Source organism: Leptinotarsa decemlineata, unplaced genomic scaffold (genome assembly GCF_025532065.1).
Source record: "Leptinotarsa decemlineata unplaced genomic scaffold, Ldec_3_MD MMD2_P_RNA_scaffold_5, whole genome shotgun sequence".
NCBI classification, from domain to species: Eukaryota; Metazoa; Arthropoda; class Insecta; order Coleoptera; family Chrysomelidae; genus Leptinotarsa; species Leptinotarsa decemlineata.
In genome coordinates, this window is record NW_027412532.1 from 3,741,887 (window position 1) to 3,769,480 (window position 27,594).

Genomic DNA, 27,594 nt, shown 5'->3' on the forward strand with positions numbered 1-27,594 from the left:
TATAATGCCACCCACATTTGCTACTGAAGAATTGATAAGGCAAGTATCTAACGACGAAACATCGGATGTCCAGCAGTGAAGATGACAGTGTTGAATGTCAGTGAAATTTCACCTCTTTCATTTACTATATTTTGTAGTAGTCCTGTGAATGATATTTGATTCAATTCCATAATCAACGTTTGGAATACAACCTATACGTCTTTGTAGGGAGTTTATTTTGAAATGAATTGCATTTTTTTTTATAAAAAAATTTCTGTTTATTCCAAATCCAATAAGTGTAGTGTACATTTATCAAGTCAATTCAAACAGAACATCGAATTTTTTGGGATGACTCATTACAAATATTTTTATGTCTTGCTTGTATTTATTAATTTATTTTGAAGACTTCAGTTCAACTGGAAGGGCATTGTATAATTTAGGTGTGAAATGGAAGAACGATCTTTGAGTAATTGTTTTTTTGAAAAGTTGTGAATAGATAGTTTGGTTACATTTTGATCTGGTTATTCCACTGTTATGACTTTCAAAAGCGTTATTTTGAAAAAACATCTTTTTAAGGCACTGTTATTCGTAGAGCTAACGATATTTCATGACATTCACCTCTTTGTATTATGAAACAGTGAAATAAGTCTATTTTTTTTGAAGATCAATTTCAGTAACATATTTTGAGCAGTTTGAAGATTTTGAAGTGTAGATTTAACGTTCTACCCCAAGCTGTTATGCAATATGTTACAATTGATTCGGCTAATGCATTATACAAGGTGTAACTGCAATGAAGTTTCTTTATATGAAAGATCCTATCTTTTTTTCGATGAGGAATCATCTCCTTAAATGTTTTACACTTATTCAGTTACACCCTGTATAACATCCTAAGCATTTTATTCGTAAGAATATATCTCAAGCAACAGAATTTATGAAATAATATTCGAATTATTTTTGTAATACATGTAACGTGATCATTCCATCTTAAATGTTTGTCTATAATAACACCTAAATATTTTATATTATTTTTTTTTAATATTTGTACATTTATGATTCATATTATTACATTGTATATTCTGTTATCTTTGAACGAGTTCTGAAGATTGATCAACAATAGTTGAAGAGAGTGTTAAGCATTTTGTTCTAGGTAGGTTTAGGCTCAGTTAATCATCATTCAACCACAGTCGCACCTTGTCCAAATCAGTTCCTGCAAAACTTTTGACTTCACTCCAATTTTTACCGGTGAAGATCAAAGCGGTATCGTCGGCATAACAAATAAGGTGTCCCTTGAGGTGTCTGATTTTTGACAAACTGTTTATATAAATAAGGAACAGTATTGGGCCTAATACTGTCCCTTGTGGTAATCTAATCTCTACAATAAGTTCATTGCTTAAAATTCGACCTATTTTGATTGATCCCTTTTTTGGATGATTCCCACTTTTTTGTATGAAGGTAAGAAGAAAGCCAAAACGTTTATTTCCCAAAAATTATTCTGTTCAAAAATATATCTCCTTCAATTCAAAGGAATATTAATGATTTTTACAACAACTGTGATGAATTTCATATGGATTGGGTTGTTCACGAAGAGAAATCCAAATATTATGAAAAATAAAACAACTGTATGAAATATATATTGTATTTACAAAAATTCTCAAACATCCTAGTTTTTCCTAAGATTTATTATATACAAGACAGAGAAAAAACTTTACTCTAATTTCTACTAAGATATTAATTTGTTACGGCCGGTTTCAGTTTGTTAAACCATTGTAAAGTAAACTGGCATATATAATAGATATTTTACAGAAATAATAATCCTGTGATTTATATATACAGTTTCACACACTTTTAGCTCGTTTCCATTTTGAAAATAACAATTATTTTCTTAAGTAGATGATGATTACAGAAAAATGATTCCTCTCAGTGGAATGAAGAACTACCCCTGATGATTGGCTGTTTTAGGATGTAAACTGAAAGAAATAATAATGTTAGTAAAGTACAGAATCTCTTTGATGATGTTCACATAAATTATGTTCCTCATTAGGAATGTATTAGAATAGGCAGTATAATCTAAATTTCCCAGTTAGATATTGAACTGAATAGTGAGCCTTCGTTACTTGAAGTATAGTTTTGGATAGAACAGACTGATATGGATGAAATCCATATTGATTCCATCAGTTGCTCAATGAATTTAAGAATGTCTTCCAACAACAATCTTACATTAAATGAAAATCTTGAGAATGATCGACATAATTGTTTATATGAATCCATCAGAATAAATAATTTCAAACAAAATTCAAGAAACTTACAAACATCCTACGACTGCACCAATATCATGCTCTAAGGTCTTCTTCGAACACCAACAGTTTGGTTTCTTCCTCTACGGTATCTCTTTTCCTTTTGAAATAGATTGACACGGTTTGTATGTTTGTTCTTTGTAGAACGTAGCCTTATTCATTATATCACAGGTAATTTATTTGGCATGTGTATGCAATGTTTTTCCTGGTGTCTCCTTCTCAGTGCTGAACAAAAATCAGCTCAGAATAACCCATCAATAAGACTATTGATACGAATTCTTTGTAGAATTCGATATTTCTAATATCACAGTCAGTCGTGGTGTACCACAAATCTCCACACAAATACTATGCAGAGAGGATCTTCTTGGCATATGTATGCTCGTTCTTCTAACTCTTCTGGAGTCTCTTTCACGCTGAAAAATTCAGCGAGGCTTGTAAGTCGCAGGAATCCTTTGTAGAATTCCTAGTTATATTCGTACCACTGATCAGCGCATATGTATGCACTCTGATCAAATGCTTCTTCTGCATATGTATGCAATGTTATGGTTTAGACGACATTCTCTGCTAGTCATAATCCGAACTGAGTTTTATACATGTCGGATATAATCTTGACTATCGGAATATTACCAATCGTCTTCCTGAAGAATAGCTCCTCGATGGTTTCCCCAGGTACTGTCCTCAAATTGGGAATCATCAGCATCATCTTGCCGAATCTGAGGGGCTCCTCTGGGTGGGTTGTGCTGATATATTTATTAAGAGTGAGTTGAGATTCATCCTGTACAGCTGATATTCTGGCAGGGTCCGACAGAACGTGTGTCGGGGAAGGAGAAGAAGAGTGTCCAATCTTATCGAAAGACGTCTTGAAAAGAACTATCGCTCGCAAGCAAGCGTATTCATGCGGGTCCGCCTGGAACTGCCTGATGCTGATAATCAACTCCTGGAAGTACTGGACATTCTGCATGAATGACTCAGGACGTTCTGATCGCTCCAAGGCCCCGGAATCTGGTATCAGCTGCGCTAAATAAGTAATCGGGAGGAACTGAGCTGCTCCGAGAATGAAGAGTTCCTTCCAGCTCTCTTCCAGAAGCACTAGTTGGTCAGCAAACGGAAGGGATGTCAACGAGGGCATGCTCTTCGTCCACTGAACGTTCATGAAGAGTAACCTGGCAGCTGCTTCGCAAACAAAGGACGGATGAGGGACTAGAGGGGGGTTGATTGATGGTATCGGTATTGGAAGCTGTAACAAAGTTCACTGTTAAAATCGTTCATAATATTTAGAGGGCATACATGAGCTTTGTTGGCATAGAAAAAGTTCGAGGGACAGTTACTGGAGGAAATTTCATATAAAGTCATTTTAGGTTTTGTAGCGACAGTCGATGGAATAAAGAAACAGCAGTTCAGACGAAGATAAAAAAACGGAATCAAGACACCTGCTATAGATCACAATCTGGATGTTGCTGGAGCAAAGAAATAGAAGATGATCTAGACAAAGACGTGATCCGTTCCCAGGCTCAAAACATTCCACAATAGTGAAAAATGTGTTCAGTTGGAACAGATTTATAGTGAAACAATCATTTATTAATCATCAAAGTGTCAGTTTTGTCAAAAATGCCATTTTTCCTCATAGATGGCAGGGAACAATTCAATATTATTTCCATTGGTATAATAACTATGGAGTCACCGCCACAAAATACCATCAGCAAAAATTTTGATAACGCTATCAAGCCATTGAATAATCACATATAAAATTGATGTGTTATATATCTCGGTGAAAATGTCCTTGAAAAAATTATAACAAACAAGATGAAAGATGTGACTTTCAAATGAACGATTAAGTCGAGAACGTAATAAAATCCTAATTATACTCGTTAACGACGACGTCATTTTTATTTTTATTTAAATTGACTCATATGATAATAATCATAATATCAATAATGATCAACTTTATTATTTTCAAAAAATATGTAAAAAACAAGATTGAGGAAATACACCAACAGAAAATTTTTGAAAATAAAGGGCGAAGTTCAGTTCAGTTCCTGAATAAATTCAACAACTAAACTGTCCCACTTAACCCTAAAAAATACCTCTCTATTGAATTTTCTTCAATTAATACAAAAACAAAGGAAAAATATACAGATTTGTCCACACTACGGCAAGTAAGTTTACAGAATTAGGAGCAAAACGATGTGAAGTTCTAAAATCATATCACTGACGTGTATTGAAAAAATGGATAAATAGATTATACTTGAATTTTTGGAACCCAGCTGTACGTAATTCGAGGTCATTCATCACATGGCATATTTGATAACTGAAACACCTGCGGAAAAATTCAGTTGTAAAGGAAGGTGGAGTAAGTGTTCCCCTGAACCTGATATTGACGTTATGAATATCCGTTCGAAAAGACATTTTTCTATGAAGATAAGCAAGCTTTCTGGTGAGAATAATTTTATGAAATAGGTTGGTGGCATACATGGTTCTTCTGTTATTCATATTTAACCAACAGGCATCTTTGAGCTTATGAGAAATTCTCTGAGAACGTCTTATTCCATAAATAAGTCTCATGCAAAAATCATTTACATCTAGAGGGGGAAAACTATAATAAATTTGGGTGTCATCCGCATAAAAGTGCACTTTGCAGTGATTCAAATTTTTGATTGGAGGAGTCAAGAGCAGATAGGATCGACCCAAGTATAGAGCCTTGTGGCACTCCGCGTTGAAGAGATGAAAAAGCTCCATCAAACGTAACTCTTTGACTTCTTCCATTAAGATAATTGGCAAGCAAGGTGATAGCTGATGTTGACAGACCAACGTAATGTAAAATTGATATCAATAAATCGTGGTTTATGGTATCAAAGGCTCTGCTGAAGTCAAGAAGTACTAGAGCTGTACAATGTCCTCTATCTGAAGCTCTGACAATGTCATCTACAACATGCAGCAATGCTGTAGTGCAACTGAATCCCTTCTGAAACCCAGACTGAACCGATGGTAAAAATGTTGAATTCTGCAATGTGCTTTAGAAATATGCTACTCAGTTATTCGGTCAACTATATTGAAAATAAAACTTCAATATTTTCCAGTGAGACAGATGACATACAAGACGCAATAAAAAATGGAGGCTTGAAATACGAACATGACTCGCACTCGACCCCCCACCGCAACCCGCAAGGGTTTTTCTGTGTCTCACACCTAGCTTCTTGACGAAGCCGATCAAGTTATATGGTAATTCATCTTTCAGGTCAGACGATAGAAGTGTGGTTCTGATTCTGGTTCTGAAAATCTGAATCGGTTTGCAGCGAGGCAGGCACAAAATATATGCTCTGCTGTTTCATCAATTTCCAAACACAAGCAACACACACTGTCTTCCCAAATAGTCCGAGTATCTGCATATGATGATTCAGATGACAGTGACCTGTTTGAAGGCCTGTTCATCCTTACTGTAGTCCAACAGCAGTTTGCTTTCTAGATTTGAAGGGTGACTGAACGCCATGGAGTATGCCAGTCCTGTAAGTCTTTGAATCTTCTTGTCATCCAGGTGTTCAAAGTCTGTTTGGCAAAACCAAAACAATGCCAGTAGCAGGTTCTGGTCCGATGAAGCTACTTGCAGCACCCTCCTTTGCAAGGGAGTCAGTAGCCTCGTTGCCTTCCAGGCCAATGTGGCCAGGAATCCAGACCAGAGATAATTTGTTGAATCTACCTATTGAGGAAAGTCCTTTTTGTCAATTTGCTACCAACTTAGACGTTGCTCGGTAGGAGCCAAGAGCTTCCAACGCCACTTGAGTGTCCGAGGAAATTTTTGTTGACTTGTCTCTGGGCAGGTTGATATATCTTTCTTGCAACTGAAAACACCTTCAGCAGAGCCGGAAGGTATTTTCTATCCATCTGTGAACCAACAAGTATCTGCTCTAAAAATGTCTTTCCCCCGGAAGAGTCACATGTAAGTGTTAATGCTTTTCTGCACTATACTGGTGACTTCACCATTTCAGTACTTTGTCGTATCATTAAAGTTAAGTGTACACACTATCTTGAATCGAAATTCTTTTGACTTTCAGACTAATCACAACTGTAAACCATCCATAATGAAATGAAATATAAACTGATTAAATTGTTTCAAATGAATTGACAAAAAGATAGTTAACGAATATAAAAAATAGGTAGTGTTTGAAACCAATCTCTGAAAATTGTCTGGTTTCTTTTCACTACATTTTATAATTTTCCTCTATTCATCAGAATCACTTTTGGGAATTTCATGTCCGACACCGTCATTATACATTTGTGAAAATATTCCTCGGTTAGAACTTTCAATTCCGTTAGCGTATAATCTCCTGATTTGTATATTAGGAAAGATAGCAGAGACCAGTGTATGGATATCCTACATTTCATGAATGATTTTTCAAAGTAAATCAACCCAGAGAAAGGCTCTATGCGATATTCAAATGTCTACGGTGAAATATCTAGCGATAAATGATAGGTTTTCCTTGAATTTCGGAAAAAGCTCCATTTCACAAGCAGCTTCCATTGTCTACACAAAAATAATAACTTCCGACAGCAGACAAATACTTAAATTCAAAATGAAAATCAGTTGAAAGGTAACCTGGCAACTAAAAACCATCGTCTCATCGATCCAGGTTTACCGAACGTTTTTGGAGCTTCGAAGCCTAATTTTACAGTGAAGATATATTCGTGTAGGCCATACTCTTCAGGCAGTCTGAACCTTGCGGAAAAAATTACACAGGTGTACAAAATCAATCAGATTCAGGCTGTGCGTTTATTGGCAATGGTAGAAAAAGGAAATTTTCACATTACCTTTGGCAAACTGATGTACCCATTGCACCAAAAACCTGGATGAGATAATGCAAAAGGGTTTTCCGAGGTACGCTGCAGATTTGGCTTCGGTATAGCGAGATCCAGGGCCCCACCACAAGGTGGCGACACCATCATCCGTTCTCTAGCATCACTGAAGAAGTTGGACATCTGTTGCCTCCTCAGGGTGGAGTTGCGAGGACCTCTTTCATGTTGAACAGCTGAAACAAAAGATATAATTTTCAAACTTATGACTGGGTGATGGGTCCGTTTGAACTCCTACTGCAACCCAGGATGGTTCAACAACAAAATTACTAGAGCAACATTTGGATCAGTTGCTTTTATATGGAGAGTAAGGCACGGGTAATTCTCTCGTTTGCACTTAGTTCTTCTACAATGACGGTTTACAAAGGAAGAACCATGGCATATGTTAAAATCTTGATTATGCTAACGATATCAACGAATTATCTTTCATGATATCATAATAAGTTAAATAACATCTTGTAAATATTCAACGAAAGTATTGTTTTTGTGGAGGGAAATCAGATTTTTACGCAGTAACTTATCGGGGTAAACTAAAAAGTTTGCCCTTCTACACTTGTATAAAGTTCTCCATTATAATTTTTATATATTTTTCAGATTGTGGAAGGTAACAAATACCCAAGAAAGGTCGAAAAAATCTTGTAAATTTTATTCATCACGCTTCAAACTCCTTCTATTCAGATTAATATACTTCTTTTGACATAATGCCTGTTTTTTGTGTATATTTATTTCCTCAGAAGAGCAAGAAGTTGGCTCAATATTCGATCTTCGTCTCAATAGCATTTTTAGATTTTTGGGAAAGGTTTTGGATTTTCTACCGCTCCATATATATACTTAAAAAACTAATCTCTTCTGATGATATCACCCCTTTTCAATTTATTTGTATATTTATATTCGTGTATGATTTAATTATGCTTCACGTCTCCACGTCTGTTCATACAGTGCATTTCTTTAATGTGCCTCCCCTTTTTATTTTTTGAACGTGTCAACTCAAAAAATTGAAATTTGGGATAATGAAATTATTGCATGAATACTTTAATTCCAAGTGAAATTGACAGATGCAACTTTCAAGATGGCGACTGGGGTCGCCATCTTGAGGGTTGTCGTTCGTAGGGGTGCGACAGCTGGTTAACGGAAAAACAGATTTTAAACAGATTTCTTTCCGTCATTTTGTAGTAGGTGAAGATATTGACTTCTTATTCTATATCGTCATTATATTCAACTGAAAACTTGGAAATTCTGAATTTAAAAGTTATAAGTCGGAAAAATATAATCGCGAGTTGAAAGTTGGACTTTCAGGAACTATAGTTGCTTCTGTATATAAATGAAGTTTACTGAGAGTTAGCGCATCACATTCTTTGAAGTGAAACAATAAGATTAACAGCATTTAAATTATTTTGGTGATAGTTGTGAAAACAATAATTCTTCCACCTTGAATTTCATGTACAAGAGCTAGAGCCAGCATCCAAATTATCAATGATAAATTTGTTCAGGATCTTCAAAAACTCGAATCCAATAAAGTCGATTCCAGAATTGAAAATTAATTAATTTCAAATAGGTACTTAGGGCTCGAGATAAAATAATAATAATAATAAATGAATTTATTGACAGCTGAAATAACATGATACAATATGGAGAAAACAAAATACAAATTTGTCAATAGGATACAAGATTGAACAGAGTTCATTCTTCATCTTGCTCTTAATGAAATAATGTTCAAAATTCAATACCGCGGAGCAACTCTGACTCAAGTGGATGTCGACGATTCAAAGTTCGAAATAAATTCCCCGTTTTGATAAAATTCAAGAGAAATTAGTAATCCTACATTATTTCCATTCATACTTCTACTTAACGTTATCTTCTTAACAGAAATATTTATGGAATGGAAAGATATAAAACGGTTGATGGAAAAAACACTCCTATACCTATTTCGATCTGTGATAGCACAATGAACTACTTTTCATAGGATGAATAACAGTGAGATGTGTAACAAACTGAAGACTCAAATAATAATAATAATAATAATAATGAATTTATTCAGGCAAAGACATAACATAAACTGTTACAGGCACGAATAATATGTAAAACACATTGATACGATACATTGGTTACAATGATCCTAATTTATTTTGAACAAATTCAAGAAACCCACAAAGGAAATCCTGTGCGTGGGTATACATATCTTCTCAACTTTGATTTCTCATAATCGTTTCAAAATCGATGGATTGATGCTGTACCTACCTATGTAATTGAAATAAATATAAATATGTATATATAAATGATTTAGAAATATGTTAATGTTTAATAATTATTGAAAAAAAAATAAGAAGAATAATATTACGTTTAATTGTGTCCTAATATTGTAAATAATGCAATGTTAGTTATTTTTCAGGTCAATAAGACTATGGATTGCATTGCGCGGTTTACTCATTAACCATTTCCGTACTTTAGACTTGAATAGAGATACCGAGTTGAGTATTTTAAATGAGTATGGCAAAATATTATAAATTTTTGGTGCAAGATATAAATGACATCTCTGTCCTATTGTTTTCCGCATACGGGGTATACTTAGGGAACATTCTTTGTATCTAGTCGGATAACTATGTTCAATGTTTTTGCTGTTATATGCATTTCTGTGTTGGTATAATGCCAGATACAGAACAAATAACTGATGAATATCTAGTACTTCAGCATCTTTAAAAAGCTGATCACTAGAATATCTGTAACCGTTTCCAGTGATCACCTTTAAAATCCATTTTTGTGTGATTTCCAAGTTTCTCATATATAAATTCGTGGCTCCACCCCATACTATGATACCATAAATCAAATGAGTTTGTATTAAGGCATAGTACATTATTTTCAAATGTTTAATATCAAAAAAATTTTTTAAATATCGAAATTTGGGTAAGCAGTATCTTATTTTTTTTATAACATTTTCAATTTGATCGTTCCATTTTAGGTGGCAATCAAGATATATTCCTAGAAACTTAACTTTCTTATCTGATTTAATCAATATCATCTCAATAGCCAACAAAGTTCCCAGATTTCACACCAAGAGACATTTTTTGTGGCATCTGAAGATTGTAAAGTATCAAACCTAGCAAACGATTCTGTATTTATGTTTCAGGATTGGTTAGGTTAGTTCTTTAAGTTATATTATTATTATATTCAAAATACCAAGGGTTGGGTACCTTCAGGTGAACTAACCCTTGGGATTTCTAAGTAGTAGCATAAGGCGAATAACATGTAACATTAAATTTTTTATTGCAAGAAAAGACATTATTATTAATATGATTATACATGACACTAGACTTCTCGATGCATAACTTTATATATTTGTGAATCACTGAAATAGTTTCTGAGACGTCGTATGATTTGTGAATTGAAATAAACTGTACTGTAACCTTCTTGAAATAACATTTAACGAATCCTAATTCTTAACCCTCCAAAACAACAAATAGGGTGATATTTCGGCAGCTATTCACGATGGACTGCTGTGCAAATAAAATTACCAGCAACTACCGAGCACTTGAATACAAAACCCCAGAAGAAAAACAAATTTGTTACTATTGTCACACCTGGTGCCTTTAACTCGAGAGGTCCATTGAAGTAAAAGTTACTTTATGTGGAGGATGCTTTGTTTTTATTGCCAAAGAGAGTTTAAATTGTGCCACATAAATAAAGCCATCTCAAGCAAAAAGTTAAGAATTTTAGAACCAAGAAGACGTTGGGGTGAATAATAATCAGTGAATGTGGTGGTACTTCAACTTTTTGAGCATAGACTTGATTTGATCTTTTGAAAATCACGCGTTAAGTTTATGAAAACTAGCGTACGGAAGAGAGATTTTCGACAATTCTAAGAAAATCGTCGGATCGTCGGAAACACACTTTGAATGTTTCAAACTGAATTTCACGTAACTCTCCTTTTCGTAATAATGTCGATTTACTTCATTTTGTTCGGTTTTTCTTATCAAATTCAATGGAATGTTCAGGATCTTGAAAATGTTTTTCACACTTGACATATTTCAATGATAAGAATATTAAAGTCAGCGAATGATTCAGTATATTTTTTGAAGTTAGATAACGATATCAATGATTTTTGACTGTTCATAACAAGGTATGAAGTGGATGTACTAGCTCACCGTCTTATTGCATTCACCTCTCTTTCAAATGGAACTAAACCTTCAAAAGAAAGCTGTTGAAGTGTCATGATATTCTACTTTGGTTGTTTTCAAAACGATGGATCAAAAACAATTTCGTGTTTTGATTTCACATTGCTTGGTGGGAAAAAGTACCGTTCTAGCGAAGCAATGGCTCGAAAACTGTTATAAAGACTCCGCTCTATCAGAAACAATTAAACGTTGGTTTGCTGACTTCAAACATCGTAAAACATAAAAAAAGCCATAAAATCGGTTTAAATGATCGAAAAGTGAAGTTGCGAGAGACAGCTGACTTTGTAAAGATATCAAAAAAACGTGTTGGCCTTATATTGCATGAGCATTTGACTATGAGAACGCTCTATTCAAAGTGGGTGTCGCGCGACCTCATCGTTGACCAAAAACAAGAACGTCTTGATTATTTTGAGCAGTGTTTGGCCATGTTAAAACATAAAAAACTGGAATTTTTGCGTCGATATATGATAATAGATGAAACATGGATCATCACTTCAATCTGGAATCAAAACGATCGTCATCTTGGTGGAGAACAACTGGTAAACCTTTATACATCTGACTTGTTTGTTCTTTGTTGACGATGTCAGATGCTTGTTGTTTGTTCCTCTCAATGTGGACTTGTAGGCCGTTGGATGTAAAAAAATCTTCTGTTTCTGTCTTTCTTCTGTCTTTCAAGTTTACCAATTCAGTATTTCCTGATTTTATTTTTTTGTGAATGGTGAAAGATTTGTCAACATGAATATCAGTATTCTGAAACTCAGACGAGCAGACGGAAGTTTTTTTGAATCATTTGTGTCACGAAAATTATTTTTATACATGACAAACTATCCATACAACTAACTAGCAAAGAGTGCAAATTGTTACTGAATTGACATTGTGTCATATTACTATTTTTCATGGCAAGTAGCGAAAATTTAGTAGTGTCTTCATTTTGAATGTACACATTGTATTGAAAAAGTTAAAAAATGTCTTCGAAATATTCATTTGGAGTATCAATATATTTTGAAAAACTAGAAAATATAACTAAGGTTGTCTTGACTGTTTTGAATAATGAGTTTCTTTTGGATATTCTTCAGGCGGTAAACAGGTAGCAATACGAATATAAACAAATCAATAAATAAGCAACTCAATTGTTCGATCGATTCGTATATATCGTATCATGCACATATATATATTTCCATTGGAAGAAATTGATGTTTTCAGCTTTGGTTTATTATTATTTGATAATTTCGGACATCGATAATACTGAATGGAAAAAATAGCATCGTCCTAAAAACGATCATTTCCAAAATAACGAGTAAGAGAATTGAATTACAATTATACTCTGTAACCTAATAGAAAAGAGTAATGAATGCTCATTGTAAAAGCAAAACGTTAAGAGATTGCTCAAACGAAAGTTTGTGATATCACGATTTGCCACAGCTGGTATACGCCGGTTTATAATACATTACCAGGACAACCCTATTGTTGTATCGCAAAAAGGTTGCAAACAAAATACTATACGAGCTTTCAGGTCGTGTTATCACCTGCAGTGGTGTGCGATTGAGTATTTAACCATAAATACTTGTTAAAACTAATAATTGTGTTTATTTATATCTGTTTTTTTTAAATCTGTTTTTTCGTTAATCAGCTGTCACACCGATACGAACGGCAACTCTCAGAAGTTGAGAAACTTGTGCGAGCTAAGAACTAACGAGGTCTTACATTTCAACGTGTGATCCCTAATACAATCAATATCGTTATAACATTTAAATAGGAAATATTCACATAATGACGAATAGGTATATAAGTAGTGAAAAAACATAGCACCTATGCCTTATTTCTCATTTTTCATAATGAAGTGGTCTCAAATTAATCGCGTGGAATGGAATAATTAACGGAAGGAAAATTGACAGCAGAATCCTAAATTGAAATCAACGCACCTGGCTTGTACCTACGCCCTCAACGAATAATCAAGCAGTAGTCACTCAAGATCATCATAACAGCTCTTTGTTATAGAATCCGAGTTATGACTACCAAAAAACATCAATTGAGAGAGTACAAAGGAAGTTCCTAAAATACTTATGTCTAAAAGTTGATGGTTAATACCCCACGAGAGGCATTGATCATAACATTTTGTTGACACGATTTAATATGACATCTTTGGAAAATAGGAGAGTTATCCTTGGTATAAAATTCCTGCATAAATTACTAAACAACAATATTGACAGTACGGTTCTGTTACCCGAAATCAAATTCTCAGTACCAAGAAGTGAAGGTCGACACAATCTGAAATTCTATTGCGAAGCATCACGTACAAATGTTATGCTACGATCACCATTGAATTTTATGTGCAGTAGCTTCAATAAAATATGTGAACACTGCGATATTCATTTTGATTCTATGAACGACTTGGTATCTTGTATCCATTGCATGATTTGTAACTTTTCGTGTTATATACTCAATTTTTCATTTCTCTTTGGAATTTTACTTACACGAATATTTTATATATACTTTGTTTTAGCATTTACTTTTATACATTTCTATATTACATTATTTTTAATATTCATTCCATATAATAGCATTTCCTGTAACTGGGTACTCCTGTTGGAAATAAATCGCTTCTTTTTTTATTATAATCCCTTACCGTCTTTGTTCATTCCTGCTTCCTGACATCTCGTCAATCTGCAAGCCCGACACTGATTCCTGTGGGTCTTGTCAACAATACAGGAGCCTTCTTCCTTGGCCTTGCAGACGTACTGCCGGTTTCTGCGGATTGATCTCTTGAAGAATCCAGCGCAACCATCACAGGCAAAGATATTATAATGTTTGCCCGAGGAAAAATCACCACAAACTTTGCACGGTATATCCAGAATCCTGCCTGGAAATGAAAACATAATTTTAATCTTAGTCGGCATACGTTGCCATTGATTTTAGCAGGAGATTTCAATGATAAATTTTATCGTCCAAAGATGGTCAACTTTGTAGAAGATAAATTAGAACTACGAATGAATACTAACCGAAATGAGCCAACCATAAGACATATGGAACAACAATCGATGCAGTTTTCTCTAAATATCTTTCTAACTTTCCTAAATATGTATCTATGCTTAGAAATTGAAATGATGCAATCTGAATATTTGACACTGAAATCAGGGATACCTCAGGGCTCCATCCTGGGCCCGTTGCCTTTTTCTATATACACTCTCTCAATTTGGTAAAATCTATGAAATTATGTAAGATTAACGTCTATGCAGATGCCACTAGTGGATAATGCGTGTGAAACTATAAATCAAGAATTAGTGACCTTCATTGATTCAGCTTCTGATCACTGATTATTGATCAACTCTACTGAATCAAAACTAATGTTGTTTGGTTACGCATATAATCGTGCTAAAACGCAGCAAATCAACGTTAAAATCGAATTAAAAAAATAAATGAAGCTAAAAATTTAGGAGTCATATTAGACATAGATCTAAGATTCGAAAAACATATCAATGAGTTAATTCAACGTGTATATACCTCATTAAAATTGATTCATGGAAACCGGCAATTTTTTCCAAGAAGTGTTAAAATAAAATTATGTGAAACATTAGTTTTGTCAAATTTTAATTATGCGGGTTCGTTATATGGTCCAAATCTGACTACTGTTTACAGTAAAAAAATCCAGAAAGTACAAAACTCTTGTTTGAGATTGATATATGGCATCAAAAAGTTTCAAAGAACATCACACAGATTGCTTGAATCGGATGGTTGGATATGGAACTTAGAAGAATTCACCATGCAAATTCATTATAGGTATCATCAAATTATCCTAACAAAAACTCCTAAATATCTCTATTGAAAAAGCACATTTAGATTCGGAGGTTTATTGTCTCCACCGGTATTTAAAATGGAAACATTCAGACGTTCCTTTACATATCAAATTTATAAGTTGTGCAAATCCGTTCCTAAATCCTTGCAAAATCTCAGTATTACAAGTTTTAAGTCAATTTATAAAAATTTCCTACTTGAAAAATTAAAGTCAGTTTTATTATAACTTGCTCTCCTGTGTTTCACTAGTTCGGACTTCCATTGTCTACTATATAAAATGATTTGAAATTGTCTTCGGGTGATCACCCGAAGACGATTGTAGATACCAACAATCGAAACGTCGTGAACTAACGTGACTTGGAATCTCTACACTTTTTATTTTTATTATTTCCTTTTTTCATTCCTTTAATTTTTATTTATTCAATTATTATATTTTTACTTGTAGGTTATTTCACTATCATTTCATTTCAGGTTTATTGTTGCTTAATATAATTGTTATTTTCAACTATTCTTTTTTAATTATTCTTTTTTACTTGTTTCAGGGATTTCAAATCATTTTATATAGTAGACAATGGAAGTCCGAACTAGTGAAATTCATCACGAAACATTGTCAATCACCTTCAAACAAACATTGCTCTCCTGTGTTCTCTTGCAACTTTAATAATATAGCTATTAATGAAACTTATGTATTCTATATATATTGTCTATACTCACTACCTCACTGAAGTAAGTTGTTTTAAAAACATTTTTTAATATAGATGTACTCTATGTGGAAAATAATAAAGACGTATAATTTTCATATTTCCGATATATTCCGATAATGAAAATAATAAATTAAAAAAACTATTCAAAATGTTAATTCATCAATTTAAATATTCGTAGAAAATAAAACATTTTCAACTTTTGTTGTGATATTTGACAGGACCGTCTTCAGCTCAAAAATCAGTGTGAGAATGAAAAATTGTTGAGCAATTGAGATAATAAATATAGTTGACTTCCTTCGTATGAAAAACATGCTACAAAAAGTGAGATCATACAGTATTTATTTGGAATACAAAATAGCTGGACCAAAATTCAGAAGAATTTCTCGATATGATACCTGAAAACTATCAATTCTTAACAAACCAGAATTTCGTCTGTGTTCAGAGCGAATATTTTTTTTACTAGGCTGTTTCGAAAAGGAATTTTTTCCAGTTTTCGTCTGAAAGTTACTTGGAAGTTTCCCACATTTTTTTGTATAAAAATGTGGGAAAGTAGAAAGCTCAAACCTTCCTTTCATAAGAAGGAAATCGGAAATAAATTCCCATGCAAGGACGAAATACTACCTAAACTTCCGAGAATTTAATCCTGGCAGGACTATTGATTACTTTACCTAAATTTGGTAAATCTGCGAAATACGGTCTTTTGTAGATATTAAATTTCAAATATTGAATTCCATCCCTGGTTTTACTTGATGTCATGATTTTTGTAACAATTGATTCAAAAATAGGAATTTTGAAAGGATAACTTTTGAATTACGATATATGTCATTCACTTTGGAAATATATATTCAATAGCGACAATTTATGCTCGAGAAAGCTATTGTATAGCGAAACACGTGTCGCGGTTTTTGTAAAACCCTTTATAGTGAAAATCATACAATAAAATGTATTAATTAGTTTTAATAGCAACATGTCAATATCATAATATATGATGAGAAATAGAATATTCTATAGGTTTTCCTATGAATAATATTGAAATAAAAATATTCGCAACCACATGAATTTAAAGAAGCTATGAAGATTTTCCCACTTGTTAAAAAATACTAATTGCACATTGGAACAGCAACAAGAATATTGAATTTTGGACAATCCTCTTCAAATCATGATCATTTTTATGATTCAAGACTTACTGGACGATGATGGAGATTGTGGCTTGAGCACCATTTGATGGTCCATAGCCATATGCTGCTCCATCTGCATGGGTTGATCCAAATGCATCATTTTCACACACTGTTATTCTCGACTAAAGCACAGAAACTCACTAACACGAAAACTGAACTTATTAACCTGGCAATCAGCGACTGTTTGAACTTGTTTCAGATCCTCCACGACTTTTAAACTTCGAAAAATCGTCCTGCAACCTGTCAGAGCTTCAATGTTTTGACTTAGTCAGAACTCTTCGCTGCTATTGGCTGTAGCAACCCCCGTCAAACGGAGGGTCCTTTCGGCACGCCCTTTGCAATAGAATTTCCTTCTACCCTCGGTAGGAGGGACCAAGGCTGTCGACAGGATTGGCAATTTCATGTTGGGTTTATTCCACTCTGATGTGTTTCACACCAACAGATAATAGATTTAATGAAATCAATTAATAACCTAACGAAGGTAACGAAATTTGGCCAAGAAGTCGCATTTAGATCTCTTAGATTGCATGTTCTCGGGAAGGCATTGATTGATAATTCATCAAATAACTTGGATTTTGTATCATGCATTTAGTTTTGAAGAGCAACTCAAAAGAATTAATGTGATAATGATAATTTTGGGATAAATGTCTATCTACCTATCCATCCGCATGCATAAATAAAGATAATTAAGTTCAAAAATTAGCTCCTTATGAAGACTTACGACTTCAAACTTAAGATTCCGATTTCAATATGAAAATTTCGACTTGGAACTGGAAATTTCGACATTTTGAGGTTAAGGTCGAAATTTTTATGGAATTTTGGTGGAATTTCCAAGGAACGAATAATAAAAATATGTGCCCCTTTTGCAATTTTGTAAAAAATAGATGTCTGTTCGAAATGTTTATTTGTGATGCAAATTAAGCGCCGAATAGTGTTTTAACCGAATACAGCTTTTAAACCGAACACTATTCGATTTAACCTTTACCGAATCCGATATTTGGCCAAATTATTCAGTTCAAATATTGACCTGAGGTAAAAAAATGAATTTTGATATAGGCTTTGAAAATAAATGTGAATTTGGTTGAGGTTTGACAAAAATGTTGATTGAAGTTCAAAAATGAATGTTGGTTCAATTGAAGTTTGAAAATAAATAATGTTTTGATTCAAGGTCCAGAAATGAAAGTTGATTTGAAGTTTAATTGCTTTATTTTATCAGTATTTTCCATAGTATTTCTTTGACTTATAATATAATATAAATCTCACATAAGAAGTTTTGTCTTTCAGTTTCATACCATGTTGTGTATATTCAGAAAAAAAATAGAAATATTCGGCAACAAAACCGAATAACGAATTCCAAACGAATATTCGGTGAAGTCCTATATTAAACATGCATCTCAAACAAGAATTTTGGAATTTCAAAATCTATTTTTTGCTGTTGTATGAGATTTTGGCCAAACAGCGAGTCGGAAAGATTTTTCTGATGAATGATTGGAATTCAAGATGATTACACCGTTGTATTTTGTTCATTTTTGAAAGCAGAGATTTAATTTTTGGTACAGGCGTAGACCTTCAAATCGATATTGACCCTACAAACCGATTTTCAATCCAAAATTCGAAGTTAGAATTTTTCTCTAATTTTCATATTCCGATTCCAAAGTCCAATTTTCAATTAATGGTCCCGAATAAGAAGTCTATCTAGCCCGTCAATTTTGAGGATTTTTTCAATTTCCTGTTGAATATGATTGGTCGCGAACTTGCCTACTTTCAGATGGAAAATCATCATTCTCAATGTTTCAAATCAGACTCATATTTTTGTTTCAACAGTTTTCAATATATGCTATAGTGTCATGGACATAAATGAACTATTTACACCCCAAATGTCGGTTTGAATGCCTCAAAAACACTAACAAAATGCCCAATTTACGAGAAAAAATCGAAATAATAGTGGCAGAAGTGGCAGAAAAGTTGCTCAAGAATTCAACAAAAGACATCCGAAACGAAATCGTATTCGAAATGGCACAGGCACCCCTCTTTGAAAGCCTTAAGGATTTTTCTGTAGTGCTTGTGTTTTGTTCTTAAAAAAATTGGACCGGCAGCCTCCGTGAATAAACATTTTACTCAAAACGTTGAAAAGTGTCCAGCTATTGACAATTCAACTTGAAATCGAAAATATCATGATGATGATAATGTCTCAGCTTCATCACTGCTTTTGGGCCAAGGATTTTTTTAAATAATAGAAATTTCCTGAGAAAATGGAATAGTATCCGCTCAAAATTGCTACTGAAAATCCCCACTCGGTTATAAACTGTAAGGATCAACACTCTCAAGAAGTTAATGAATGGTGTGGTATTTTCGGCGATAGATTAATTTGTTAATTTTCCTTCAGTATTACTATTAATACCAAACGACTATTGATTTTTTTGATAAACAATTATGTGTGCAACACGAGATGTTCTCTCAGTTAGGTGAGTTTCCTTTCATAATTTTTAGATGGTTCGAGAGCGGTTAAACGAATATTTTCCATTACGTTGGACTGGTAGAAATAACCCATAAGAACAATAGCCTTCTGGCTCTCCTGACGTAACTCCAATGGATTTTCTGTTCTGAGGAACTGTCAAAAATAGGATTTACAAGTCTAGGCCACGAAAATAAAAACTTTGTGAGAGAACTCAGAAGAGTGGTCAATAATACTAGAAAATGATGAAGAATGTATCAGAATTGTGGGCGAGCCAGTTGAGAGAGACAATATTTGGACTTGACTTCTAACATTGGTGTGTATTTCTTTTCCTGTTGAATTCGCTTCATCAATTGTCATTTAATTTCGACCGATGTCTGTGTGGCTTTTTAGTTATTACCATTCAAAATTTGATTTTTTTTATAATGACTGAGGTTTTTTATTCTTATCAAGGACTCATTATTTCACAATGGTGTGAAGATGTATAATCATCTTGATAACCATATTGATTACTAAAGTCAACAAGATTTTTCTTCGAACAATAAAGTATATAAATCAGTCATTCAATTATCCCTTCATTATAACGAATTTATTATTTTCATAGTTGCTTATTTAGGACCATTAATTCAAAATCGGATTTGACCATAAAAATTACAAAAGAAAAATCAAATTTCGAATGAAAGTCTATGCCCGTAGCAAAAATCAATTATCTGCTTTCAAAAATTACTAAAATTTAGAGTTGTCTTCATCTTGTATAAATATAAAACATAGTTGTGAAAATTAAGTTTATATATTTGCTTAAAACTCATCTAAAAACTATCATTATTTGCAAATTTCATGGAAATGAATAAAACCTCACTTTGAAAGGGTTTTAAATAGTTTGATACTATTAATAATGAAAAATAGGGTTATTTTTGATCCTTGAAGTGAAATTTCCAAAAGTTTAGTAGAGAAAACTTGTGTGTCAAACTTATAGTTTTGAGGAAGGGCCTTATGAAATCCAATTTCATTACACATTACAAAAAAAAGGTGATACTCAACTCACGTTCAACTGTCTAAAAATTGTTTTCTACTCAGTGTGTAGGTGAATATGTTTCAAAATATTTATCAAAACTATTGTATTTATCAAGATAATTGTTTTATCAGTTGTCAGATAAAATATTTAACCTTTCTCGTCATGGCAAATATCTCCGTTTTTGTGTTCAATAATGAGAATAATTTGAGATTGCTTCAAAAAGTGGAAATTTGGAATTTGGAAAAGATTCTTGGTCTCATAATTTTACCCAATGAGAAAAAATTTCGAGTAGTTGAGTAAAAAACCTATTGCTATCTTTTCTTTTTTCGTAATCAAGTAACATTTTATTTCCATTGATCCATTTTTAGATTTTCCTTCAAAACAATAACTGGTATTTCACTTCAAATTTGTATAGAGTTTGGTACATCTCTATATGTTTTTGATGCTATAAAAACACATAAAATGTGTTGCAAACTCTGGAAAGAGTCAAAGGACAGGTCAGTATTCAATAAATTTCGTTGGAGAAGTGTTTGTATACTGAGAAATTTTGCCTCTGACAAGATTAGGAAAGGATTTGTCAGGTACACGTTCACAGACAAAACTCTCTGAAATAGTTTGTACTGAACTGAGTTTAAAATCATAATTCAATAGTCCAGTCGATAAAAATGTTGTAGACAGCATGAAATATCAGATAGTTTTGACTTCAGGGCTTCATCAGGACCGGACCAGAACAATCCCTCAATGCGCTTTACGCTCACCAAGTTGACAGATTTGAATGATTCAAACTTTTCTGTCAATAGCGCTGATTTGGATAGGGAAACACAATATTATCTTGGTGTGAGAATAGTGTTTTCAACAGATATACTTTTATGACGTTTTTTGAAAAAACGGTTTTGGCTTTCTACCTTTTTATCTGTATACAAAAAAGGGGGAATTTTCCAAATAAACTGAAAATATTAATCAGATTGGTGCTAAAGACGCATTGAGATAACTGTCTCATTTCGAAACATTAGATGTCCGCCATTGAGAATGTGGGTGTTTCATGTAAGTGACAATTCACATCTTTCTCATACCATATTGTGTAGCAATCCTGTGGATAATATCTGATTCAATTCCATATCGAAAATTTGGACTACAAACTGAATAGAATTTTTTTGAAATTTGATTTGCATTGAATAGTAGTTGTTTCTAGAGGTCTATGCATGATCTGCATATCTTTATAAAGTTACTTTCTCCCTTCTTTGTGAAGATTTCCCCATTTTTTTGTACAAAGATGGAGAAGTAGAAAGTCAAAAATCTTTCTTTACCAAAAATTAATCTCTTTCAGCAATATGTCCAATATACCCCATTTGGAAGTATAAAAATTACTGAAGTAAATTAAATTTTGCTCTATAGTGTGGCCCAAATGAAATGAAAGCATCCCCATGAAACATATATTTTAAACCGTTTGCAATAATTTCTTAAAATCGGTAGATATTGTACAAGTTGGAATATCAACCGTCTTCAGGGCCATCTATTATCACTTTTCAATGTCAGAAATCGACAAACATTATTGTTTCTTGAACTATGACAACGCCACAGCGTTTATGTAGTTTTTGAATTATTTAACGCAAAATTACTTCGGAAAATCCATAAGATAAGGTAAAGTTTGATGAATGTACCATTTAATTATCCCACCAATTTAATTTCAGAACTGTCATCACAATTCTGAGTGCTTCACCAGATTTATCAGATTTTGGTTCACCACACATTCAACCAATTCCATCGAAATTTGTTCATTTTTGAAAAAGTTATATGTGAATATTGAATAATATTATAACATGGTATCAATTCTCTCATATTTTTTTTTCATGACGATCAGATGTTGATGGAAATTCGGACAGTCATGAAACACGACCTGCCAATCTAGCGATTCCGTGTTTATCTCCTTAATCGTCGCAAAACGCCACCCTTCCATGGGTGTCTTCAATATTGGGAACAGAAAAAGTCTCAGGGGGCTGAATGTGGTGAATACGGTGGCTGGGGTAGCTGAGCAAAACCTTGACAATTGATGAAACTTGACGTGCTTTTCTGGTCTTGGCTGTCCTGGGTTCTTCAATTGGGACGATTGGACTTTAGTTTCAATGGCATAACCACCCAGAAACTATATACAGAAATCAAAATATAGTCTGAAAACTGGTGGATGAGAAATGAATATTTTGAAATGCAATCTCCAAAAATGCATCACTCTCAACGTACCTACACAAAGAGTTCTCATATATGCTTGCCGGAAAACAACTACATTACTACAATGGAAATTGAATCATATCCGACAGACAGATAGGTTAGTTTTGGAGATGTTTTTTGTTCAGCAGTAACTTTTACTTCTCATAAGTGCAGGAAAGATCCGACCTCAGTCTGCGTGTATCTGGGTTTAATAGTGTTTATCTCAAAAACCGATGAAAATTTGAAAAATATGAAGGGAAACAATTTTATAGGAGATTTAACTGTCTTTCATTATTGCTGTGACTATATTTTTGTGAAGTCCGCCGTTTCCAACGCATAATTGAACTGGAAAATGAGAAATTCACCCTACCCCCAATTTAGGCTCACCTCGTAGTGGTAGCGACTTTCAGTATGTTCGCCTAGTAAGTTCTGAAAACAAAAACTCGCATTCCACAAAATATTTTGACTGGACTAAAAAAAGCGCACCCGTTTCACTTCCTTTTTCGCCTCATCCCAGTTATCGCAGTGTTGACCCTGCAATAAAATTTCTTTGCCTACCTGTTATTCCAAACTAATTGTTGGCTATTTTACTTATGAATCTTGTTAAAAGTACAATGCGAATAATTGTTACCGGCAATAAAATTATTGATAATTTGTGAGGGAGATTTCATTTATGAGGGGTTGTTGCATTTTGCTGTCATAAAATTCTAGTGGCATTTTTACTTGTCTGTCGTAATGCAGTGAGATTAAAATTAGACGTTATTAACAGATAAGTTATTACAATGCATTTGTTGTTGAAACTAGTCAGCAAAAATTCACCTATTTTACGATTTGAATTCTTACAGGGAAGCGTAGAGCATGTTGGTCAAAATTCAGTAATTTTGGAACGAACTTTGCTGTCATAGACTTCATGCCCAAAATTTTCGAATAATTTGCGTGGTATCAGCCAACCTACATATATGCCTACATCCTCAGCAACTTATCTAATTGTGATTCGATGACTCTCCATAACACTTTTCTTCACTTCATCAATATTTTCATCGGCAGAAAATCACCAAACACGCAAAAGAACATTAACCTAATTTTTTGAACAGCTCTCATATAATTTGATTCCAGTCAAGGAATTATTACGATGTCATCTTGGCAGCCAAAATTTCAACAATCTTAGCCAAATCAGCCCAATTTTACTATGTTTCAGGTTGACAGTGATCACCTCGAGATTCTCAAAAAGTTCATGGTTCTTGTGAATCCGAAATAGTAGACTGCGCCTTGTCGACTTCAGATTTCGATCATTCACACAAAAAATATCCAGTGGAGTCGAATCGGGGGATATAGGTGGTCAGTCTGTAGATCCTCTCCTTCCAACCCATCAAAAAAGTTATTATCTAGAAACTGAATATTACTGGAGTTTTATTCCAACACCAAGAGGAAGATTAAACTTAATATTCCTTACCAAATTCCTCACCACATATTTAGTTATCGAGGATATTTGGTCAGAATTTGGCGTGCCATATTGAGATTTGAATCACTATAGTATCGGCAATGGTGACGGTTTACGCAAATCGAAAGGTTCTCTTCTGTCAAAATCTCTGTTCAATTCATAAATCATTTTCATTGTGGAAGAGTGGAATTTGTGTCGAAAAACAATCTGAAAACGTTTGTACTGCTCATTTCAACCTAAAGTTGAGGTGCTTCACGATTTTTCTGCAGTCTCAGTATCAAATGTTTTATACAGGGGGACTTATTTCAACTGGTCGGCGCTGTATCGAAGAAAAACTGTGTTGGAAAAATGTGACCCGACTGAGATTTGAACCCGATTCCCCTGTTTTTTTAGACAGGCGTATTTACGAACTGTGTTATCATAGTCACTGAGCAAAATGACAGCCGAATCATATCTTAAGTGGAGATTTAATATTTCCTTTACATTTATGGCAACAAGGGAGAGGGTGACATTCATGTCCAACACTTCTGTTGAATTTTTGGTTTTCAAAGCTCCATTTCGACACTTACACGAAAAGTTATGTCCTTTAGAAAATTATCAAATTTAGGATATACCTCATATCGAATAGTCTAGTAGCATCAAAGAAAACAGTAACCTTTCGCTTGTAGTCCGGTCAAATTAGATAAAAAAATTCAAAAAATAAGAGTAAAGCTACCTAAATTTCCACCAAGCTGAAAATCAGTAATATTGTTCAAAATTTTATTAAAAATGAAATTTTAAAGTTTTCCATGTTTCCCCTGTATGAAAAACATTTTATTCAAGGTCACAGGCTAAAAAAATGAGTTTTTCGCGAATTTCAGGAAAACAGAGAGTTTAATCATAAAAATACTCTGGACAAGAATTGGAGACCATAAAGTTATCTACAAAATATATATCAATACTTTTTTCTACCAGCTACCATTTTTGAGATATATCGATTCAAAAAGTTGTAAAAGTGTAATCGTCATAATGTGCATGAGTATGCCACGTATAAACATGTCTGTACAATTACCTTGTCTTACTCCAACCTCAGTTGATGGTCATCAACATATTTTTCGGGTATATTACCAAGTTCAAGTGTGGCTTGGTTATCAGCTAGACCCTACAGATTGGGGTTGGAAGTTGGTCAACAATTTATTAGAACCAGTCCAAACTTCACTTCCACCTGAGCCGGAAAAACTATTGCAAAAAGGGGTGCATTGCTAAATATGGTTCTCTGGCATGTACACATTGTCAAGGCCAGTCATACTCTAATATTGAATCACCTCCAACAGTGGAGGATCCGTTTAAGTCCAACGAGGCGACATGAGATTCATCGCTATTAACGCAGTTTATATGTACCTACTCAGGATGAAGATGGAGAAGAACAAGAAGAAGAAGAACAAGATGACCAAGAACAAGAAGATCAATTAGAAGAACAGGAAGGAGAATTTGAAAGTTGCGACTCAGACGATTGAATTTCACTACTTTTTTTAACCTAAATTGCTTTTATCGTCTCAATCTCTGTAATATCCATTATTTTGCAATAGTTTCAAATTAAACAGGATCACAACTGACCCGTGAAATAGGCCTACTGGGGAAACCACGTTGAAAAGTATACAACCTCATAGGTGGCGTGGAACCGTGTGCATATCATGACGATTACAACTTTCACAACTTTTTGAATCGTTGTAACCCAAAAACGGTGGCTCATTGGAAAAAAAGTATCGATACATTTTTTGTAGATGATTTTATGGTCTACAATTTTTGTCTGCAGTATTTTTGTGATGAAACTTACCGTTTCGCTGAAAATCGCGAAAAACTCATTTTTTTTTACTTTGACTTCGAATACATTTTTTTCCATACAGGGGAACAATGGGGAACTATCAAATTTCATTTTTGGTCATATTTCAAACAATCTTACTGATTTTCACCTTGGTGGGGATTCAGGTAGATTCGAATGTCTAAATTGACCGGACTAGATGTGATTCGACTGTTATTCTACTTGACTCCGATGGCGCAGTTGGTAAATGTGCCTGTCTGAAGAACAAGAACCCGGCTTCAAATCTCAGTCGGGTCACATTTTCCCAGTTCAGCATACCGCAAACATACTCTCCAGATGTTTATTTCTCATGTTTTTCATTTCGCTTTATCTGAAGTGAATACTCATTTTAAAATATTGGAAAACTCACCCATATTGACGATTATGACATCAACAAAACTTTTTGACTTCCTGCTCTCGGAATCGGTTTTGCCAAACTGATTAAATGAAAGCGGTAGCGTTGAAGATAAACGAAAAATGATTATTTATTCAAGACGATCGGTGAATATAGATAATCGCTCATTTCAAGTAGCTCCTTCGAAGTGATCCCAGAAAAATCAATCCAATCATTTGCTTATTGAGTTGAAACTGTATTGGCAGCACGCGATTCTGTTTTGGAAAGTTCATAATCTGAAGATTAATGTGATATCGCAGACAAAAATGTTGGTTTGGGAATTCGAAAAATGAGATGAGAAATTATCTGTGACTAAAACTGATTTGATAACATATTAATTTTTTTAATAAAGAAAATTGAAGCTATCCATGATGATACTTATAGAATTTTGACAATACTTTTTATTTTAAACTCGTTTCGCTATACGGTAACGCTTCACCAGTTACTGATGAAGCTACCGAGCAGCAAAACGCATTTAAAATCAAGTTCATTGTGGAAATTTGATGAATATTAGCATGTATAGTGTATTTTCATGAACTACAACTCACGATTTGATCTCCACAAACTTCATTTGAAATAATAATATATACCTCTTCAATTATGATCACCCGAAGCATATAACCTCACATCCACATCAATTATAATTTTTTCTCGGTTTTTAAGAAAACAAGTTCAATAATGGTGATCTATTCAAATCTAGTTGGTTATTCATTGGAATGTTTGAATTTTTAAGTTTATTAATTTCCATTGCTTCCAAATGATTCAGTTTCAAACCTTTATTTTTTTGTGAAAAATTTCGAACTGTTCGTTAAAGATATGACTTTCTTCTAGAAGATGATTTGAATGTGTTGAATTTGTTATTTACTTAGCTCATATGATGTTCCTGGATTCTATTCTTAACTGTTCTGCCAATTTGACCAATATATAGCTTAGGACACGTTCCACACATTCATTTACCTCCGATTTCTTGAATTTGGATGTTTTGTCTTTATTATTTTCAACTAACTTTTCTAACGTATTATTATTATTATTATTAGATCAAGATCTTCAGATGATGGGGTGCTGCAGGTTTTTCCGGGTTTTCCTGCAGCTGAAAAAGCAAATGCGCCATTGGAATCAATGAAGTCGCCCCGGAGCGCCAATCAATTTTTATTGTTGTTTTTATTTTATTTTTATCGTTGTTTTAATAAAATGTACGTATTACTTGTTTTATAGGCAATTTTAATATTTCCTTTCCTCAAAGATGAGGGCACTTTTTCCGTTGTTTGTCCAAAATACGTTGA

General features: G+C 33.7%; 1 protein-coding gene across 2 annotated transcripts; it reads right to left on the reverse strand.

Annotated features, from left to right (window-relative positions):
• Positions 1-1,601: 1,601 nt before the first annotated feature.
• Positions 1,602-26,483, reverse strand: tll (nuclear receptor subfamily 2 group E member tailless). Of its 2 annotated transcripts, none has more exons than XM_074169267.1 (5): positions 26,288-26,483; positions 13,914-14,147; positions 7,077-7,294; positions 2,286-3,510; positions 1,602-1,946 (listed from the first exon to the last, which is right to left on the reverse strand). In XM_074169267.1, exons 1-4 carry the CDS (start codon positions 26,289-26,291, stop codon positions 2,842-2,844), a joined length of 1,125 nt encoding a protein of 374 aa, XP_074025368.1. In that variant the 5' UTR covers positions 26,292-26,483; the 3' UTR covers positions 1,602-1,946; positions 2,286-2,841. The 2 variants fall into 2 exon arrangements, with proteins under 2 accessions (XP_074025368.1, XP_074025367.1); XM_074169266.1 differs by lacking the exon at positions 26,288-26,483 and adding an exon at positions 16,971-21,093.
• Positions 26,484-27,594: the final 1,111 nt, after the last annotated feature.

What these genes read in the sequence shown, in the direction of transcription:
- tll (XM_074169266.1), bottom strand. Translation starts at nt 17,061, where the DNA reads ATGATGCATTTGGATCAACCCATGCAGATGGAGCAGCATATGGCTATG. An exon ending in ACAATCTCCATCATCGTCCA is followed by an intron (nt 14,148 to 16,970) that starts GTAAGTCTTGAA and finishes TTTCATTTCCAG; the next exon opens with GCAGGATTCTGGATATACCG. An exon ending in GGTACATCAGTTTGCCAAAG is followed by an intron (nt 3,511 to 7,076) that starts GTAATGTGAAAA and finishes ACTTTGTTACAG; the next exon opens with CTTCCAATACCGATACCATC.